General features: G+C 40.8%; 1 protein-coding gene across 2 annotated transcripts; it reads right to left on the reverse strand.

Annotated features, from left to right (window-relative positions):
* Window positions 1-60: 60 nt before the first annotated feature.
* Window positions 61-13,004, reverse strand: dkk2 (dickkopf WNT signaling pathway inhibitor 2). 2 transcript variants are annotated; one of them, XM_063883051.1, is made up of 4 exons: window positions 12,488-13,004; window positions 3,904-4,054; window positions 3,252-3,383; window positions 61-2,087 (listed from the first exon to the last, which is right to left on the reverse strand). In XM_063883051.1, exons 1-4 carry the CDS (start codon window positions 12,683-12,685, stop codon window positions 1,837-1,839), a joined length of 732 nt encoding a protein of 243 aa, XP_063739121.1. In that variant the 5' UTR covers window positions 12,686-13,004; the 3' UTR covers window positions 61-1,836. The 2 variants fall into 2 exon arrangements, with proteins under 2 accessions (XP_063739121.1, XP_063739120.1); XM_063883050.1 differs by having other exon boundaries at window positions 3,904-4,057.
* Window positions 13,005-22,443: the final 9,439 nt, after the last annotated feature.

Genomic DNA, 22,443 nt, shown 5'->3' on the forward strand with positions numbered 1-22,443 from the left:
TTTTATTATAAAATCCCAAAACATAAAAATGAGTAAGAACCAGTCCTGTGTAACCAATCATACAAAATACATTCTTTTATTCATTCATCATTGTAAATACACACAACAAATCAGTATAGACACAAACAGTATTTAGTGGGATATAAATCTTGAGACCATTTACACAAACTACTTTGGAAATTCATGTGCTTGTCTCTCTCTTTGGAAACATCCTCATGATGCATTCAGTCTGTAATATCTAAGCTATCTATGCCTTTTCCCCTGTGTCTATACACACAGCTTTTATCATTTTAACTAATGTTAGTTCATCCCTCATTACTCTTCTCACCTAGATCATTTTGCTGCAACATTTAAGATTCATATTTTTATAATATGTACATGATATACATTGATTCTTAAATACATGGTCATTGTTTCCAATCTATTTACAATATAAGAGCTTATTGGTATTTTAAATGGTTACAAAATATGTGTAGTTGATGCTCTAAACACATTGAAGCAGAAAGAGGCAAATGTGATATTGTGTTGACTATATCAGGTGGTTGTTTAAAGAAGTTGTGCTTTGGCAGGGGGGCATTGGTTAACCTTCATAACAACAAAAACTGCAGCGTATTACATGAGACAGGAGCATGCAGTCATTATTGGAGGAGCAGAAAAATAAACCGGGCTGTGTGTTGACGTTGATTCAACCTGCAGTAGAGTTAAAAACATTTACGGAGAGTCTAATCAATCCTCTCACGACTCCTCTCCTGTTGGCATTGCAAACGGAAACAAATTGCACTTCCATGGTATCCTTGAGTCCTGTTTATGGGATTGAAAAAAAAGCAAAACCATTCTCTGTTTGGTATCAGGAAAACTGAGACTACCTCAACACACACTGCTTTAACCCTCACAGTTTGTATCACGATAGATTGCAGCTGCGTCTGACAGATCAAACGACGTTTCCACGACGGACACAATACTTTATCTCTCTTCTTATGGCTAAAAATGGGCCATGGAGCTAATGCCCCCAGATGAAACTCATCACTCTGGTGTAAATATTCTTTGGTTTATGAGCGTTATGCATCACATTGAAGTCTCAGGATGCTGTTCCACAGGTCAAGCTCTGAAGTGAAGAGTTTATGCAATTAGTTCCTCATATGATATGACTGGTATTTCGTGGGTCTGGACTTCGTTACTGCTTCTAAATGCCCTGCATATAAATAGCTAAATTCCACAAGACTTAAAAACAAACAAGAGTCAGATATTGACATTTTGTCTAAACAGATAACAAATGATGGTAGATCCAGCAATGAGACACAGGGTATCACACATCAGATCTTTCAAAGGCCGGTAAAGCATGTACTGTGCAGTAAAAAATATGGCTTGTCTGTTAATAGTTTTCGGTCTTATTTATAAAAGTTAAAGTTTAATGAAAGACTGCTACGCCTGTGGCCTCCATCTAAAACAAAGGTCCTTTCCTATCACAGCATCTACTGGCTAACTTTGTGGCTCCCTGAATGTCCCGAGTGTAAAAAAAAATATGTATTTGTGTGCAACAACAACATGAGCTCATTGATCACAAACCCATGAGGTGTGTGTGTGTGTGTGTGTGTGTGTGGGTGTGTGTGTGAGTGTGTATGTGTGTATGGGTGCAGGGATGGAGCACTCGCAGCAGACACATTAAAGCAAATCGCATTCACTCACTGCTTGCTGAGCTTGAACACACAGTCTGTTCTGTCTCTTGTTAGTCTCTGTCTTTAACTCATTTTCATTACCACCACAACCCATCCTTTAACTTTCCCTGGCAGATGGAGACAGAGCACTCTACGACGACAGCAGCGGCCACCCCCCACTTCAGACCTTCTGGCACATGTGGAGCCTGGACTTGGACGACGAGGTGGCGTCTTTCCACACCTTGCAGGAAAGGCCCTTGGCACAGTCACAGCGCTGGAAGATTTCCAGGCCATGAGAGCCTTTCTTCCTCTGCTTGGTGCACACCTCCCCCTGTCTCAGCACCGGCTTGCAGATTTTGGTCCAGAAATGGCGGGCGCAGCAGTAGCCCTCCGAGCAATCGGATGAACGCAGGCAAGGGTCGCCCTCATGTCCTAAGAGAGAAGACAGTAAAGACCACTGATCAGCGGAGAACCAGCAAACAATAGATCTACAAACAGTTCATCACGATGACATATGTCTGTTTCGGAAAACAGAAACAAATGCTTAATCAGAGACATGAAAGAACTTTGTGGAATTATAAATCTCCCAGCGTCTTGCAGTTTGGCTTTATAGTGATTCGGATAATTAAGCACAGGAAATGCATGATTATTGTTTATCAAGCTGTTATGTTTTCCATGCAGATTCCTAACATTTCTATTCACATTGCATCATGTGCCCCAAAAACTCATTGATCTTCAAACACAAGCATCTTGTTTTTCTGTACCATATTGTCCCATCTGGTCTGAATTTGATATTCTTGGCTGGATGTTACCATTGCTCTTATGAATAGTATAATTTAGTCATGCCGCTTTTAAATGAATATCAGCATCAATCCACAAACCAGTCCTGTTACGCTGACCAAACCACATACGGCTGATTAGTTATTTAAATATGAAGCTAGAGTCATCAGCATGATGGACTGCTGAACCTGTCTGTTGTTCATTGCTTTAACACCACTGAATGTCTCTTAAACAGCAGCTTGTATAAAGTTGCTATAATGTAAGAAGTAGAAGCAGTGAGTCAAGCACAAATAAAAGTAAATGCTCTCTTTTATAGAAGCTTTAAGTAGCGCTGTAATTTTCACATTGATTTTAACAGTACAGCCTGCTGTCTTGAGGGTGCATTTAGAGTTGAGTAATTTAAGTGTCTCATTAAACCTATTGCTTTATGGATGGGTCCTTTACAATAACTTAAATGGTGACATGAACGCTAAGCAGGGGGCTCAGGGAGTTATTAGCTATAATCATGCCAAACCTGCATTCTGTGGTTTTCACTTGTGTGCTGTCAATGAAAGTGTAGGTGCAGAAACAGCACTCGCATTGTGGTTACCTCTCGGCTCCCCACGCTGTGCTTTACGCTCACAGACACTGACACATGAGCCGAGGTGTAATTATCAACATAGTTTGTGGATTGGCGTGTCCCATGAACTCTGTAGGACATGCAGACAGTGAACAACAGAAAGATTCAACAGCAGGAAAATTGAGAGAGAAAACAAACGAGCCAGTGTGGAGAGAGGGCAAGGTTTCCAGTGGACATGTTTTAAACATAAACCTCACCTTTGAGAGAGTGCTTAGTGTGCGCCTTCCCATTCTTCCTCCAGCTTTGGTCTTTTGTGGAGAGTTTGTTATGCTCGTCTAAAGCTGTGATGTGAGGTGAGAGTACGCTCTCAGAGATAGGCACACAAATAACTGCAGACAGAAAAATAAATGATCAAACATCACAGAAAGGAATAGCAAACCTGCTTACTTTGTCAAGAAACTACAGAAGATATCATTCAACTTAATGGCCAACAAGGTAAAATCAATATGGTAGTATGGTAATATAGTGTGGGTTACTGACTGCTATGTGTGGCTATTCAGGGGAAATTGCTGCAAATGTTTGGACTGATATGTCATTTACAAACAAAGAACCATTTGCTAGAAGTTTTGCACCAACCCATATCTATGTAGTGACCCTTTTTATGGATTAAACATGTGTCCAATGATTCCTAACCTCTTGTCATCAAGTTAAAGCAGTTCAACTACATTTCTGGAGTCTGTCTGAAAGCATGTGTTCAGCATTATTTAAATATCTTTGATTCAGTCTCGTGGAAGCAGTGACTTTTTCCAGAATATCTGCATAAGAAATCAGATTTCTGACTCGTACCCTGCAGTCACAATATAACCAAAGCTGATGTGCATTGGAAGTGTTTCTGTGTCAGGTACGTACAGTTACTGCAGCGGTTCCCAGGACAGCACATGGCATCTCGATGGCAGCGCTTCTTCCTCCTGCGGCAGGTGAGGCAGCGAGAGGGAGACTGCTGAGGGCTGTGGCAGTAGCTGCCCATGCTGCACTCCTTATCATTGCTGCATGGATACACCTGCTGAGGAAAAGATGCATTTACTTAATGAATTTAAGAAAGTTCCTGCCTCTTAAAAGCACACATTTATCTTAAGAAAGGTGTGTTAAACGCTCATAGTTTCAGTGATTTCAAAAAACAATGAACAGCTTTGAGAAAAATATGTTAACATAAGCATCGTCCATTAGTCAGATTATATTAAAAACGGTGCATGTCACTGTGAAGCCATGTTTTGTTTTATCTGAGCACGCAGGGCAGGTCTATTTCAAATTACGCTTTTAATATGTAATATTAAAATTGTTGCCTTTGATTTTTGACTTTGATAAACTTGCCTGTAAGTCATAGAACAACATGTGGCTCTGCATGAGTCTAATACAAACTCTGTTCAACATCTTATGTCATTAAAAAGCCCCCTTTTTACTGGGCGGAAGATCTTCTGATTGGCAAACCAATGTGGTTTATCCTTCAAAATGTACTTGATTTAATGTGGCATATATTTGCTGGTTGTGTGTGATCTCCGATGCGCCATGATCACCAAACGTCCACCAGATTATCAGAGTGCTGTGGTTAAAGAGAAGGCACATTGTGAATGTTGTCGGTCATGCACAACTCTGCAAACCGCAACTTTCCCAGACCAAACACAGTCACTGCATTCCTTCTAACTCCATTCCAAGCACCACAGTTACACCGTGCACCTCAGGTCGCAAAATTTAAATTGTAGCTGTTAACAAGCCAAATAAAACGTGTGTTATGCATGGGTTAGAGGTAGTTAAAGAGACTCTTGGTTAGACCAAAAACAGGACCTTGGGAACTTAAATTCAAGTCATCGTTGCAAAAGTCTTACTTTTACCAGATATCGTTTGTCAAGGAGGCAGTCAATCAGATAATAACCAATTATATTTGAAATGCATTTGTGTGGACTTTGTGTGCGTGGCATTTACAGTTTCAAGAGAGGAATGTTAGATTATTTACTAAGGGAAAACTGAAGCTATAATTGTTCCAGTTACTGTAAGAGTCGCCAGGTTTCCATGCTGTCTCTTATTTTAGACAGTGATGTTAAATTTTACGAGCATCATTTTGGACATGTTTTGGACGTCTGAACCAAATGCCATTTACTATGCGGTGGTGACAGAAGTCTCAGCAGCATGCAGAGATCTGAAAACGTGGAAAAATAAACCTATAAATCCATAGTACTATTAAGGATAAGTAAGAAAATATGTTGATTGTTTGCTTTGGATAAACTGACTACAGGCTGTGGTCCCTTTGCATTCAATTTGAGAGGACAACATGTTGTAGGGATTAACATGTCTCCACTTAGAGTCATGTAATGTGGTCATTTGTTTCAGGTCCCAGACAATAGAGCTATTACAATTTCCAAACCATTTCAGTTTCTCCCAATTTCTCTCAAAGTGTTCAGAGGGTTAATGAGTCTACAGACATAATTGAAGGGCAATTACTGTAGCTAATCATACTCCTTCATAGTCAATTTGGCTTTGTTTTTGCTTCAGTATTTCTTGTGTTTACACTGAGAGGTTGGGACATTCTGTTGTCCAGCTCGACACACGAATAACTTTTAAGTCCTTACCGTAAGTGCCCTGAAAGGACCACTTTAGCAAAAACAACCACTGTCAACAGCAGCAAGAAGTACAATTAAGGCCAAGCTCATTTTTTCCATAACAAGCGTGTGCACGAATTGGAAGTTTTACTGGAACTCCGTACACATGCAAGAGCTGCCCTTGTTCGTTTTGGTGAAGGAACTATAGTGTTTGTTGTAAAGTCGATTGCAAAAAATGTCACAAATTTGCACTGAATTCCTCAAGAGCCAGGATATAAACAGCTGTGAAAAAACCCACCCACACTGTGGTTTGAGTCCACATCAGTTTGGTGAGACACAATGAAGGTCAGGTGACTGCGTTGCTCCAATTGCTGCTTATCCTTTTAGTATTTTAAGCCATTCGCTTTCTACGATAGGGATTTCTTATTGCAATGAATGGACAACTTTTCAAAGACGCAGATCAGTGAAAATTGTCCGGATTAAATCTGACTGTGTAAATAATGTCCAGTGTAGACCGACATTAGAACAACATGTTTGGCTGGCACACCACCACCGGCACCACATCCCAATTTAGCTGGTGCTGCACTGACAGATCTGATTTAATGTGGCTTACCACTGACAAACATGGAACAATAAACATGAGAAGGAACAAGAAAGAGGCTTAAATCAGAGTATTATAATTTCCGCCACAATAAAAAGGAAACTCATTTTGGGTATATCAGGGTCAGCGGAGAGGGGCTGCCGTGCCCAAAACAACAATAAAGACTGTACGCCACATGTTCTATTGAACTCTCAACAGTATCAATATTTCAGCACATTAGAAGTTGTTTCTCAACACGTTTCAGAAAGCGAACAAGATTAGACTTGTTGGACGAATGCCATGCAGACTTTCTCAGGCTGGAAACACATGGAGGCAATGATACAGGCGCAGAAAAATGAGCAGGAATATTAAACTGAATCCTCATCCATCATAATGACAGATTCCTACAGTGCAGATGCTTAATTTGTTGATGAAAGAAACAAAGCCCTGGTGTTTGATGGATTTTAAATATGTCCTAATTACTACTGTGTTCAGAGCTGTTCTCAGAATATTCAAAGGATTTATTTCAAAGGGACGCTCCTCCAATTGTACACATGAAGAACAGTTAACACGTCATGGGGAGAAGTTTTCAGCAAATGCATTGTCTTCTGTAGTTTCCAGAGGAAAGTAACTCTTGATGACATTAGGGTTGATTTGGCTTTCGGGTATAAAACATAATCTGGGGGTTTGAAAGACATGGTTGTTGGCAAAGCAGGTAGGGGCAAATAGAATCCAGAAATTTGGCTATTTCTTTTTTAAAGCTCCTTCCTTATAACTGTATTCACGTGCAACATGAAGTCACTGGAGAAGCCCTTACATTTGTGTTATACCAACACACAAAAAATCACAAAAGAATAATATTATGAGTTAAAGGAGTAGCTTGCCTTTGGTTTTCTTGTAGAAAGTTGGTTAAGAATATTGTTACCTCTCATTTTTCTCAATCATCCTGCGCAAGAAATAGTTACAGCTCCTTTAAAAACCCCTTTTCCATTTTTTAAAAACAGACTTTGGGACTTGGGGAGCTTAGAAATTAAAGCAATAATATAAATAAGGCGTAAGTAAAATTTGATGTGTATTTCAGAATGTATTGGACAAGCCACTCTAGCTTTTTATGCTAAGCTAAGCTAAGCTAATTGCCTCCTGGCTGTGGCTCTATTTCTAACACACAGACATTAGCGCTGCATTGATCTTGTTATCCAACTCTCAGCAAGAAAGCAAAACTCCAGGTTTACTTCCGAAAAGCTTTAAACCACATGTCCAGGTGTTTCTCATCTGATGGAGTTTACTCTTATTTCTTTCTTCTTTCTTCTTTCTTCTAAAGTCAAGAACACATTTTCCACCACATTATTTTGTCAACTGCTTGTTTTTGTGTCAACTGCTCATTAAGAGAAACATGTACATCACCACGTACTATTAGGATGATCACAGCCGAGGAGAGAAATATGCATGAAATATGGTCTCAAGTTCAAAAACCTGCAGTGGGAGTTTTTTTCCATGACATGAAAAATGTGCTGCTATCTAAATCTGAAGACAAATGGGCCCGGGAACGTGCAGAAGTACTTCATTCCTCCTCCGACTCCTTTCTGTGTTTTGGCCAGCAGGCTTGGATTGATTGCAGTGCATATGTTAAGGGCAGAAGAAGAAGAAGAGGTCTGGGGATCACCTCTTCTATCACAGTTCAAACTGGAAGACAGTACTTTGAAAGCCAATGATACAAGTCTGACCCTCAAATCGCAGCTGATAATCTCGCCTTATCTTGTCATGTTTGAAAACGCCTGATTCATAACTTCTGAAGGATGAGGCTTCATTTGGATGCGTCTTATTTATCTCACATCTTTTTTTTCTGTTGCTCCCTTATTTTCCCTTCAACAGCCCTCGCACATAAAAGCACAGGCCTGGATCCTGCGCAGGAAGTGGGATGAAAACGGTGTACTCTGCAGCCTCTCTTGGTATGCTGGTGAGACGATAAAGGAGGAGACAGACAGAGAGTCATAAGGGAAGCCCCCGGCCCTGTCTCGTGCTGCCCTCGTGCTGGTAAAGCACCACGGCTTTGAAGAGGAACTCTAAATGTGCAGGAGCAACAATCTACAAGGGATTTACTGCCGGATATACAGGGCTTTGAACCCTTCCCCCTGGTCTTTGGGTCCCTTATTTACCTTTGTGGAGTCATTCCAAAGTGCTGATATAATGCTGAGGATGTGCCGTGTAATGCATAGAAATAACACAACGTCTGGAGGTTTAAAATTCAGAAATGGTGAGGGGGTTCAAGTAATATGTTTCACTTTGTACAAAAACAAAATAAGGCCCCTACCAAGAGTGGTTTTCTCTGAACCTACTGCAGACTTACAAAGAAATTGCACCAAAAAAAAGGCCAAAAATAACACAACAGTGTAATTTTGTACATTGTTTAACTGAGTTTAACCATGACAATGAAAGTCCCCTTAACACATTTGAACCATTACATTGTCGTATTATCTTTGTGATGATTTAAAACTGTTTTTGCACACAGGAAAAAGCATCTTTAATAAAGAAACAGCAAGTTAAGAATGTTTATATCCTCTTTTCTGAACCCCTTTAACAACCATAATAATTTCCGTACAGTCCCTTACTGTTTGTACATGGAGGGATACTGTCTGAGTGCTAGGAGCAGTTCATACTCATTGTCTTGCATTGTTTATGTGTAACTAAAAGGCATTATAGAACAAGCGACAATAAATCCAGAGTAAAAAACGTTCAAACTCTCAGTATACATCCACACTTTGAGCTCATGCTTGCCCTTGACCTTCAAAAATCAGACACTAACCTGAAACAGTGAATGGTGTTAATGACTGGCAGGGGCCTTACAGAGTCAAATAAACGATGTCACTGGATAAACAAACTTCTTATGCCCTGAAAGCACAGACAGACGGTATCAGATAACATAGGGATGGCTGCACACAAGTCACTCGTACAAACCGTGTCTTCAAACATAGCTTGGCGTCTTTCATCACTCAAAACACATGTGTTTATGGGCATGTCTCTTTGAGTGCTAGAATCCAAAGTCTCCAAAAACTAGGCTCTCCTTAAGTTAAGTATACATTCTGGGTTGATCTCATTCATCGGACACAAAGAGAGGCACACAGTCGGCGTACACGACTGCGCTCTTCAAAGAATATCAAAGGAAAGGGGGGAAAGCGCTGGATGCTAATCTAGGAAGTGGGCTGCTCTAAAAGGTGTAATCCTGTGGAATGAGAGGTGCACGGGTCTCCTCTCTCATTAACAGGTCCAATTTCAACAAAGTGGGTTTCCACATGAGACCCCTAATGGCTCCAGTGCCGGGCCCTCACTGCACCCCAGGGACCCACAGACTGCAAAGGCCACGGGACGAGAGCACAAACGGAGCCGAGCGCTAACAAGCACTCACACCTCTTTTCTCAGCTCATTAGGATCACCAAACATTCATCTAAGGTTAGGGAGCATGCTAGGGCTGAGAGAAAGAGAAAGGACGTGGCCTTACTTTTACAGGCAGAGCCCTCAGAGATTGCTCGTTAAAGTAATCTCTGTGTTGAATTAAATACAGCAACTAGTTAAGGCAGACTGACCGGGCTGCTGTTTTACAGACACTAGCGCATGAGTGCCGCCACGCTGTCGGTTCCCTTGTGGGTTCAGAGGTTACGGTGGTGAGCCTGTGCTATCCATTTCTGTTGGTTCTCTTCCAAGGAGCCAACCGTGCCACCCACGAGCGGCGGCTGTCAAGGTCTTATAGGCGTACATTTCAGTTTTGTCGGTTTTACTCGAGTCAGGATGATGTGAAAAGGCTCGGAAAACTGGAAAACAATTTGCCCAAACTGATCCACGCCGAGGGATAGTCAAAACCAGAGCCTGGTTTGTGTGTGATTAATGTAAGCCTTATCGCCCCAAAGCTGTCAGCAGCAGGAGGAAATAAAAGCACATTAAGCTGTCAAACAACCCAGCTTTGAGAAGCGGTTCTAATTTGATGACTAAAAACACAAATTACACCCTTGTTTCCTGCTTCAGCGGCTCCTCTCAACAGGGTGGCTGGACTCACTCCCCCGACAATTTGCCACATTTAAACATAAGCCACTGAAGGAGATTTTTCGAGAGATTTCTTGTAATTGTAAACTTAACTGAGGGAGAAAGAATCGCCTTATATTGATTGTGAAAAAGTGATATTTTTGTGTTTGACTGCAGACTAAAAAAAGGGTCATTGTGTTGAAATATTGAGATTATCACTCACAAAACTGGATCGTGAAACCACTGTATTTTTCCCCAAGGTTTAATAAACTGACAAACTATTTCTTACAAATTGAAAGAAGCAGCGTCTCCATAAATCTAAGATATCAACTCTGAGCTTTCCTCATAATGCAGATGCCAGACGATAAATTTGAGTTGATGCACGCCCTTTTTCCAAACTTACACCCAAGCCTTAATCAGCAGTAATCACTTCACAAATGCAGACAAAGTTGAAAAATATTTCGGGGAACCACTTCAGAGAGAAAACGTCTCGTGCTGTTTGATGCTTTGCAACCTGCTTAGTGCATTTATTATAATTAAAAAATCTAAGGTAGAGTAATTGCAGTTATAAACTCCCTGTGATCACTCCTAGACTAAATATATGCCTCAGTATGCTATTACAGCCTCATGAAGAGAGCAGACTTGTTATCATTGATTTATTCTGCTCATAAACGGCCACTGTATATGATGAGATGCAGAAGGTCAGTGGCGTGTGCTTGCCAGCGTCAAGCCGCATTTCTGGCCAAGGCTGAGCTGCGGCTGTTACTTTACAACTCTGGAAAACCTCCTGGCAGCCAGAACACACACACACACACACACACACACACACACACACACACACACACACACACACACACACACACACACACACACACACACACACACAAATACATATCTACCCACTCCTGCCATAAATGATATTAGCAATCTTCATTTGGACACATTGCACCATGACATTTCGTAACAGTGTGGTGGTCTCTGCACACATATATCGGTTCCCCTCAGTCCGCTTTTCCAAACCGCTCCACATTATTGCAATGGTAAAGATGTAAGCAGGCGTTCAAATTGGGGTCTGGCAGGGTTTGCTTGAGGTTGGATCTCCACAGAGGAGAGAAAGTGGCTTTTCCATCATTTCTGCTGCCTGAGCTGGATGTCAGAGCACTGGTCTCAGCACTACGCGCTTCACAGATACCCAACGCTATCACCACTGCGAGTGATACAGTAGACAGTTCAACGGCCACATGTCAACATGAGTTAGAGGGTGAGACCATGAGGCAGGAAAAAGGCATTAAAAGAAGAGTAATCAGCTGTTTCAGTGTGCTGAGAGACCTGATGGAGATGTGGCAGTGCCATCTGCTGCTCAAAAAGATACTCTGATGTTTAATTAAAACTAAGTTAGTGGTTATTTACCTGGGGGATGAAGACCAGTTGGCATTTTGTCAGTTTTTTGTTTCACTGATGTGTCATGTTTCTTTTCCACAGTATCAGTTTACCTCTCCAAAGAAATGATCATAAATATCCACTTATTGGAAAAAACTTGGTTCCTTGGAGAACTTTGCTTTTCTGGCCAAGCAATAAATGTACAGCTCTAATTCCTCACTTGATAAAAGTCACTCATAATGTTCACAACTTGTTACTTTTGCCAGAATAAAGCGTGCCAAATCTTTCACATTTTTTGATCCCACGTTTGCTGTCAAACTACAGCAATATCACACTTTGTTGTAACAGCAGGAATTGATAACTTTTTGAGTGGGTATTAAGTGGTTGGTAAGAGTATCCCTCAGAGGCCCCACAGTAAGAATCTCATAATCCCAGCAAGCGTCTGGACCACTTTAATGACACTAAGACCCAGACAGAAAATTACCCTAAGTGTTAACTTTTTCTCACATTTCTGCTGGCATTGATGATTTACTGTTGAAGTGCGACTGTGGCGTCAGGTCTGAAAGGCAATTAGGGTTTATGAGGGGTCCAATCCCTGCAATTTCCAATAACGATTCACACGTGAGAAAGCTCTTTTAAGGCATATAGGGCTACTTTACTTACACACCTCAAGATCATCCATAACCACAGTTTTGGAGAGGACTTGCACAATGAGGGACACTTTATATCCACAGCACACTAATAATGTGATTTACAAAGGGGTAAAACTGTTCTTCCTACTTCTCATGAATATTATAATGAGGTAACACTACTTTTTGGACTTTATTATTACCACAAGTAATACATTATTCCACTGTTACCCAGATGTGGCTGTGCGTAAATGTGCTGGCATATAAATCCATACATACGATATGAGTACATTTACCTGCACAAGGACGTTATGTTTCTTGGTGATCCCCATGTGAGCAGTGCTGTTTGTGGCGGGTGTAGGTGACTCTTCCGACAGAGCTGGCTTGATTAAGTTCGCCTTTGGACGCGCCTCTGATACCTGGGATGTCCCAGTCTTCAGAGAAGCGACGAGAAACACCACAACACAGCATCTATTCCAAGTCAAGACGAGCATCCTTGAAAATAAACGTAAAAATACTAAAAATAAAAAAGAGAGAAAAAAGGACTTGAATAATCTTGGTTTCTCAATGACAAGTGTGCGCACTGTCAGTGTCCATGCGCGTCACGCAATACAGAGAGTGGTGATGTAGCCAAGTTTCTGAAAATCAGTAATTCAGAAGAATGCCTGCCATCGACACAGTTATCTGAGAGCCCAGTGTAGGAGGGAAACAATGAAGAAGTGGATCTGTTAAAATGCTGATGCTCTGAGGGTCAGAGAGAAACTTGACAAGAGGTTTCCTCCCCTGTCTCCCGTCTGGCTGTGAGTGAGCACTTAGTCCTGCAGCCGGGTGTTTTATGATCTCGGATACTTTCTTTTTATAGGATCTAATGAGTTTGCTTCCTCCGCCCCTATTCACAACTGACAAAGAATGAAACTGATCTGTGCGCGGCACTGCTGCTTGCACATTGTCGTCTCGACACCGGCACCAGGAGCCCCGTTGGGGAAAGGCTATAAAATTATACACTGTGTATTTTAACTGGGCGCTTGACCCTTTTTTACTGCGAGGCTGCTGGGAGTGTAGGAAACGGAAAAAAAGTCAGAGTGGGGCTGCTTTAAAGAGGGTCTTAAGGTAACGTGGATCATTTTACGTTATCACGATAATGGATTTGTGTTTAGGAAATTGTTACCTGTAGTGAGCAAAACTGTAACATATCCCATTAAGGCCAATTTCAAAGCAAAGCCTAATTATTTAGACAAGAGTTATGTCCTAACCAATGTCAAATTTAAATAAGCAAGAGGCGGCTCAGGGTCCATTTAACCAGCATTCCCGAATAATTTAGCATTTAAAAAAAAATACTATCTGATAACCATTGTTTTCCCTCTGTGGGAAAGGCTTCCCTCATGATGTAAGGAATGCCAATGGTGATAAAGTTAGTGATATAAGTATTATAAAGAAGCCTTTGTTTGAGTCTTGTATCAGGATAAGTTATATTCATGTTGGTTGGATAATATATGTGCTGGTACAATGAACTCTTTCAGTTTCACGCAGGTAAAGCCTATGATTTTGAAAGAAAGGGCACACAGGACAGGGACACACTGGAGATAATTCATGTAACTGATGTTATCAGTATTAAATGAATGCTTTCTACTGCCTTGTTTTAATGTATGTACTAAATCCTTTTTCAGATTTTGCTGTTATCGCATCAGTGCATTAACCCTATGACTTCCATCCTTCGGAAAATGGAGATAAAATGCAGAAACATAAACCACATTTTATGTAAATCAAACATAAAATACATCTTATAAATGTGAGGAGAAAAGCAGCCAGACAGCCAACCATCTTTCCCACAATGGCCATGACTCTCCGCTTATAACGCTTTAGTCTTCACACAAGTGTGATCTATTCAAGGCATGGAAGCTCGGCTGGGCTGGGAAGAAACCAGTATACCGGTAAAGGCTTCTGACCTCAAAAGCTATCCATCACATGCTTCAATTCAAAGTGTCAAGTTCTTTTGTTGGAGACAATGGACAACCAACTGAACTGGGGAGTGGGAGGAAGTATTGGACTTGTCTGATGTAACTGTAGATGCTTAGAGGTGATACCTTTTTAGCCACCTTTGTCACCCGAGTGCACCGAGATTTAACTTGAAAGCCATTAGACAGTTGCTTTTCGTACAAATACGTTTTTAAAGAACTCGTTCATTTTCTCAGGATAAATTACCTGAGCAGTCTCACACTATTCTGACTATCAAAACGTTTCAGTTCAGCTGCCATTGTGCATATATCAATTGTGCATTCTGTGGGATTCTTTCAAGATTGTGTTCAAATAACCAAGCAAAACAAATAAAATGCCTCAGGGAAACATCTTCATTTATTCCACAAACTGCAGAGATGCCCATCTGGATTTTGTTTCCCTTCACTGATTAAACAGATGAGAAAGTCCACAAAGGGTGAAAGTGGCTGAAAGTGAACCAAAGGGTCTGGTTTGGATGGGCTATGACATTTCAAACACATTCATCACTTTAATGCAACCAGCGAGAGGAGACGCTTTCAATGTTAAATACTGCTGAAACACAGGAGGTCCAAAAGTTACATGCTGATGCTTTGGTGCAGATAAATGTGGAGATGTCCAAAGGAGCCATAGCAGATGAGATGTGACAGGAATCCAAGTAACAGATGATTAAGTATCCCGACGGAGGGAAGGTGATGTGAGCGTTTCTGACACCAATGCTTCTGATGCTTTAGATAAAGGTTCTACATGTGCTGACTTCCTTTTTTAAGGATGGCAGTGTGAATACAGCACTGATGATCTGTCACTTATTTCAACACCGTGGGTTCACAAAGAGCTTTTAGGGCATCACCAATTAGTGTCAAAAATGGGATCGTTCGAAAAAAGGGGAGAGGAAGCAGGCTCAGTTTCTTCACAACTATACTTTACAGACAGACAAGAACAACCCGGGCCAAGACCTGGGATTGTTTTCTTGGCTCTCGCAGTTGGAAAGAGTAACCGTGGGATTATTTTATGTCCTGACATGCTATCATCACATTTTGACCACTACTTTTCTCAGCGTTAATGTTCTGATGACACAACCGTTGCTGGATTTCAGAGGTTGAAAAATCCAAACCATCTGTAAAATAATATCACTGTTGATTTGCAATCTGTTTGAGAAAAGCTTCAAGTCGTTTCATGGCAGGTTGACTCCCTTGACACTTAACTTGATAACTCTGGCATTACTTGCAGGTGAATCATAACTGGAAAAGGTCTTCTCCATTATAGCAATGTGATGCAGGTTGCCATCTGCCAGGCACCACAGTCTCCATCTCTGGCTGACATATTTGGGGCATAGATTAAGCTAGAGAGAGTAAACTAATTTTTGCATGAATAGTTCAAATAGTATGGACTTTGAATATTTGTTCAAGTTGCTCTTATTAGTATTAGGTTTGGTAGCAATGGATAAATTGGCTATGGTTTAGAGTTAGATTTAGGGTTAGGGTAAAGCACGCACCTTAGTGTTATTGGGTTCAGTTTATTGGCGTTGCAATACATGATGAAACTGCTGAGTCTTCAACTATTCACCCACTAAATTCATCTGTATCCTAACATGTTGCTGAGTGAAACATGGGGTTTTATTGACCGAAGCTTGCTCATTCAAATGGCAGTTTGCGAAGAACATCCAGTGACAAACTGGCTTACATTCTCTCTGATCAATCACTAACAAAAAAGTACTGGGTACCAGATGCATTCCACAACTGTTGTTGATGGAAAACAAAATAGAGCTTAAGTCAAGTAAAGCCTTCCACTACCATGCAGTGGAAATAGTGACAAACCCACAGACAATCATCTTCTACGAGGCATTTTAGCATCTTGATACTTTGTTTTGGTTTAAAGGCCTTCAAACTCTGATAAACCCATTGTATGCTACCTTCCCACCACCGGTAATGGACAAAGTTTGCAACTAGTCAGATATAAAAGGTGAAGAAGATTAAACATACACTCACAAGGTTAACACAAACACAACTCTAAATGAATGCTAATGCTCAGTAGCTGTGTGATGAGTAAAAAGGGAACTATTTAGCATTTGTGAAAGTGATAATAACTCATATTTGTGTGTAAAGTGTCTTGTGTTTCCCGAATTGGTCAATTGCTAACCAATTGGGGACGCTCTTTTGTAATGATGCTCTCCAAAACTCTGTGTCTCTTGCTGTTCCCCTGATGAACGTCATACTCAAAATCGATTGCCATTGGTTTTCCTTCCCTTGATTTGTGCTAAGTGAGGTAACAGTGTGGACTGTATGATAAAGCACGTGTTAAATTGTTATGACACTGTTTAAACTAAATAATGTGACATTGATGAAAGTAGTAGCCTGTAGGCACACCATCTGACATGCTGCGTGTAGTCCTCACGTCAGATTAAAATTCTTGGTCTGGGGTTAAAGTGATTGTGGGTAGATCCTTTCATGTAACTGAAGACAGTGTAAACCAGTTTCGCTGTGGTGCAGTGAGACTGGTTCTTATTAATGGATCACACAGTCCAGGACTGGTTTCACCCTCCTGGTTGACCACCCGCAGCCACGCATCGGTTCAAACACATCGCTCAGCCCACCCTGAGTCTGCCTTTGATTCAGGGGTTGTTCAGAAATCTGTGTGTTTATGCTGTGTGCAGAATATGGGGTTCCCCACAGTTGTGACCCAGCAACATGTCTGTAAATCATGCTCTGTTAGTGCGGTGGAGCTCAGGGGAAAAGCTATCTTGCTGACTTTGATGTGAGTCACACAGAACATGCATATGGACTACACCCACACTGGATGATAAACAAATGATCCAAGAGACTGTCTCTCCCTCTTTCAGCGGATATCTACCTCCGCAGCCTGCAGATGTGGGCTGGCGGCCTGATGACGCGGGCTTTACAGCAGGTGGCTAACCATTAGTGCGACGGGCCAAGAGGAAGCAGCTCCAGTTCCAGAAAATGAAGCATTTGGACGTCACAAGAACAACACATTGGTTGGGAGGGGTTTTGATTGTAAAATGCAGATGAATGTTTTAAGGTTTAATACTGAAATTCTTCAGGATGACATTGATTATGACGGATTATCCAGAAATCTCTTCTCATTAAGAGTTTTTTCCGAACAGGATTTCAGTTTGCTTATTCCGATGGTCAAGCCATTTCCCCCCCTCCACCAAAATCCTTGATAAAATCATAGAGACAAATTCATATCTGAACAGTTTTCTTTCAACACTTGCAAAAGTTCTCTCAACTCTTTCCAAAGACACTTTTCATTCGCATATGTTCATAATAAAGAGTGAGCTTTGTTTCATATACAAGAAATAACCAGAAATTAAGAAAACGGGATCAAAGGTTTTGAATCAAGCCTGACAAACAAACCAAAGACAAACATTTGTGTTTTGTAGAAATACTGGATACAGTTTGTCACCGCCTTAAAGTGCACATTCTTGAACCCACATTTAAACTTGAATTACACACTTAATGTGTATTGTATGTACTATGCTTATTTTCAGGTTCATATTTGTTTTTTGTCCCTTTCTGTGACATGTCTCCATCCTCTTTTCACCCTCTGTCTGAAACCAGAGCCCAGTTTGCTCTGATTGGATAGCTGGCCAGCTCTGCTCTGATTAGTCAACCGCTTAGAGATGTTAAACTATCACGTACAATGTGTTACAAGCGCTGGCCAAAAGAAGCACGAGTGTTACTTAATGAGGTCATTATGTTACAGAAGTAAACAAAGAAAGCCAATCTAAGCTTTTCAGACAAGGGAGGAGTGTGTGGGAGAGAAGGATGAGCTTTGTGTACTGAAAATGTTAGCCTTTGTATGCCCATATGTACACTGAATAACTAAAATAGCTACAAACAGTTGACTTGAAAAAAGTATGACACTATCCTCTAACAAAAGAATTGGGAAGTAACAAGAAACTCGAATTAGAGAGTCATGGTAGTCAGTGAGCAGGTCAGACAATTTCAGGGAAGCCAAATCATTTAGTGCTTTAAGGAATATTAATAGCCCTTATACAAATATACAATACATCAACATTATGTGTGCATGTTTTCCTTACTTCTGTGATCTCAAGCACAAAAAAACATTCAAATTCCTCGATAACAGCAAAGGTTGTTTGGCAAAGGTAATTATTTTGTCATTAGTAATCTCTGCCATATGTGTATGTCCATTAGTCAATGAATGAAAGTTGTGTGTAAGACCAAAACCCAGCATTGAAGACTGGAGAAAAGCTCTAGATGTTTAGTCCTGTGATTTCAGGGAATAAAACCGCTGAATAACTTCCTCCCAAGTCAAATGATGCATTGTTCCCTGTAAGCCCCGGTCTACATACGTGTGCTGCAGCTCTGATCTGCATCGTTAACAGCATCACTTTAATCAAAGGTCCAACACTGCTTTCATAACTCTCTTTCAACCACACATTCCAGTGGGATTAACTGGAGGAGTGGTGGGCACGACTCTGTTTAAAGAGGACATGTTGCTTGGCAGATAATTGTTCCTATCCTTTCATTTCTCAGGAAGATGGATTAGGCCATTTCCGAAGAGTCGGCCCTTCAGTCGGGAACATGAATGCTCCCTGTTTCTGCCTTTAACTGACTCAGATTATTTAATCGATAACAGTGACCCTTCTCTGGCAGAAGGCTGACCACATGAAAGGAGCACAGGATTCTGGCAATCAAGGGCCCAAAAGGCCATCCCTGCCTCTAAATCAAACGATGCCCTTTTGCCTCGGGATGTAGGAAATGGCGACACACAGAGACGCACTGTCACTGCTGCCCTGCTGTTTGAAGTCCTCTTTAGAGATGCGGCTGCATGTCCTCCTGAAGTTTCAATGTAGACAATTGATATGAGAGAAAAAGGACGCTTTAGCATTCCACTTTCATGTCTCATGGGCAGATGTGAAGTATTACAAAGACGTATACCAAAAGATATAAAGGAACAGGTATCCCACAGAACAATAGCCTGCTTAGGTCCCAGGCTTTTGTTCATTCTTTAAGGCCCTCTTGCATGGGAGGAGGGGGGATTAAATATAGTTGTCTATGCTGAGGCTGACATATTTAAACGAGAATTTTCTGCCTGTGGTTCGGAGCAGCATGAACCATGAATAACAGGCACCAGGTACACATTCAGCCCAGCAGCGTGCACAGGGGCCGGAGTCTGGCAGCCTGTGGCCGGCTCTCCAAATGAGATTTATGACGTGTCTGACCAACATGGGCTATAAATACCATGTTCTCATGATAACTGTGATTTTCCAAATATTCCACTGAATCAATATGGTTAACCCGAGAATTAGATAATACCATCTGTGGGATTTTAATAGCATACTTAGAGCCCAGCAGTGCATGGACAGCACAGATAAATGTAAGCTTAATTATTCCTGCTGAGATCCCCATGAGGAGTGTTGATTAGATTTGACAGTAATTGGGTTTTAATTGAAGCCAGCCCTGGCCAAATGCATGTGAGCCCGGTGGTATATATGCTATGTCTGGCTCACGCACACACTCGCCACTTTACCCTAAAGTGCTGCTTTAAAATGTCTGCAGTAATTACTATAGCGTACAATTTTCAGTCTGTAACTTGCAGACCTGTCTGTGTACAGTGTTTTCAGGTTTTGTAGGTACTGTGGCCAATAGCTGTATCAGCAAGATGACTAATTTTATTACAAACGTTATATAATGTGCTGAATAGGTGGAACACTTTCACAGACAGGCTGTAGCCACTGGTTATAAAGAATCTGAGCAATGTCAGTTGTTGATGTGACTTTACTGACATTAGTTTCAATTAAATTCAGATAGATTCAATGTTAAACTAAGTTTTATAAGTTGTCTTCGGTGCCATACAGGAACAAAACCAGATCAAAGTGAAGCTGAAACCCACAGCTTTTCATTGTGTTTGGTTTTCACAACTTTCCAGTTTTTCTTCAGTGTTTGCTTCACTTTCAAACAAACAGCAGAGCTCTGATAACCAACGACACCTTCAACACAACAACAACTATAACTAACAACCACTATAACTATCATCAGGTGGAAACACACATGCCCCATAATGAATGCTTGTGTTGTACAATTTGTGTAGTTGAGTAATTGTTTGCAATGAATTTCACTGCATTACCTTTATATTATAGAGGTGATAAATTGTCGATATTTGTTCACTGCTTGTTTCTGCTGCCCTCAGGTGGCCTAAACACACTTTAATGCTGGTACAAGGTCTAGTTTGTTGATTCATAGTCCTTGAACTTTAGTTGTAATGTTATTCTGGACTTTAAATTGTTGTCCAACTACTTAAATTACCACTTGATAGGTGATTAAGAAGTGATCACATTTAAAAGCAGATTCAAAAATACCTTTGACCCCTGACCCAGTGGACGTCACCAATGATATCACTTTGTGTGTGTGTGTGTGTGTGTGTGTGTGTGTGTGTGTGTGTGTGTGTGTGTGTGTGTGTGTGTGTGTGTGTGTGTGTGTGTGTGTGTGTGTGTGTGTGTGTGTGTCTTGTTTATTTGGGGATCTCCAAGCTCCAAGTTCCCTTCTGGCTTTAATCTGACTTCAGATCAGCCCATCCTAAAAGGTACTTCTTTGTTGTCCCTGCAAGCAGCTGCGGTGACATCATTTTCTGTGATCACTCGCTATCAGAGTTATTGCGTAGTACCGGATTAAATGACGGCCACACAATGCTCCATTGTCCCCAAACCTGTGATGTACGGAGCACGGGAAAGTCACGGAGGTGGACCTCTTTGTACATTTAAAGCGTTGGCTTCTTTCGGAGGAATTTCACTTCAGATCTTTTTATCCCTGCATATTTGTGACCACTCAGTCCATGCTTCACCTAATACCATATTATCCTTATGGAAGGGTTGTATTGGTTCTTTCTCTGTGTGTATTCGCTGTATGGTGTAGATTATCGCTGTCATAGGTGTTAACGTAAAGGTCTATACCAGTGTGTTTCCATAAACACAAATCATAGCTTCTTTACATTTTTTGCTAAATCATTGTAAAAATACATCCATATTCTAGACTCTTTGCTGCAATTTTCCCAAATTTCCAGACTGCCTTTGTTTTTCATTCACAAAGTTCAAAATAAATCAACAGACTCTGCTTGAGTTACAGTCACAATCAACATTTAAACCTTTGTTTATTAGTAGAATTTTTCCAGTGAGAGTTTAAGGACTGTATCAAAAACCTAAACGTAATCCTGTCAAAGCATCATTTCCTCCGGCTCTGATCTCGTGATGGGAACGAATAAATCGTCATTGGATTTCAACATGGAAAACCTAAACTGCTTTTTAATTGCCTATACTGTATACTTGAGATGACTGTGTTGAATAAAAGCGATCTCTTGTCATTCTTTGCACAACTCTTTCCTTGTTTTTGTCTGTTCAACTGAGTAAAACATTGTCCAAAAGTGAGAGTGTACATCTAATGTTTTTATAAAATAGGTGATTGGTAAGAAAATGTTTCCTAATTGTAAATATGGTTCATTCTCCAGGTCATAATTGATGACTTGACTTGGTCACTGATAAGGAAATGTCTGAAAGCCAAACAAATATGGATTCCTAACATCAGTTAAGGTCATCTAATGTAGTTAAAGATATTCTGTTATGTTCTCAATGTCAAAATTATTTTAATTCTCAAACAATCATCACTTATACAACGGTCTTGATCACATAAACAATCTCCAGTCGTTAACATGGGAATCTTCACCCTCGATCACATATCCTGTAAACGCAGCATTATTCACATTTTCTTGTCATACAAACAATTATTTCTTAAGCATAAACGAAACCTAATATTCCTATGACTAACCAATCTGACTGGATAAAATGTCCCATAACAGCAATGTCATAGGAAAAGGACAAGTGCTCAATATTCTCAATTCCATCTCCTACCACATTACCACAGACATCTATGACTTCTTTTAATTTCAGATGTTTTCCGGTTCAGTCATAGGACACACAGATGTGTTGGTCACTGTTGGAATATTTCTGGTTTGGACAAGTGTGAAGATTTTAGGACACAGCCCAAACTCCCCGACCTTTCCCTCATAAAAAGGGCTCTCTATTCTCTGAACATCAGGCTTCTTGGTCAGAGATGGACAAACCATCTGTTAGCATTCAGTCAACGCAAACGACCACTCATCCACAGGAAAATAGTATAACATACATTTATCCTGGCCGCAGCATCCTGCTTTCACACACACTTACACGCATGTTGTAGGTGCATAAGTCCTAAATCACTGAAGAGATGACATGCTATGGACCTTG

The sequence above is a fragment of the Eleginops maclovinus genome, chromosome 5 (genome assembly GCF_036324505.1).
Source record: "Eleginops maclovinus isolate JMC-PN-2008 ecotype Puerto Natales chromosome 5, JC_Emac_rtc_rv5, whole genome shotgun sequence".
Taxonomy (NCBI): Eukaryota; Metazoa; Chordata; class Actinopteri; order Perciformes; family Eleginopidae; genus Eleginops; species Eleginops maclovinus.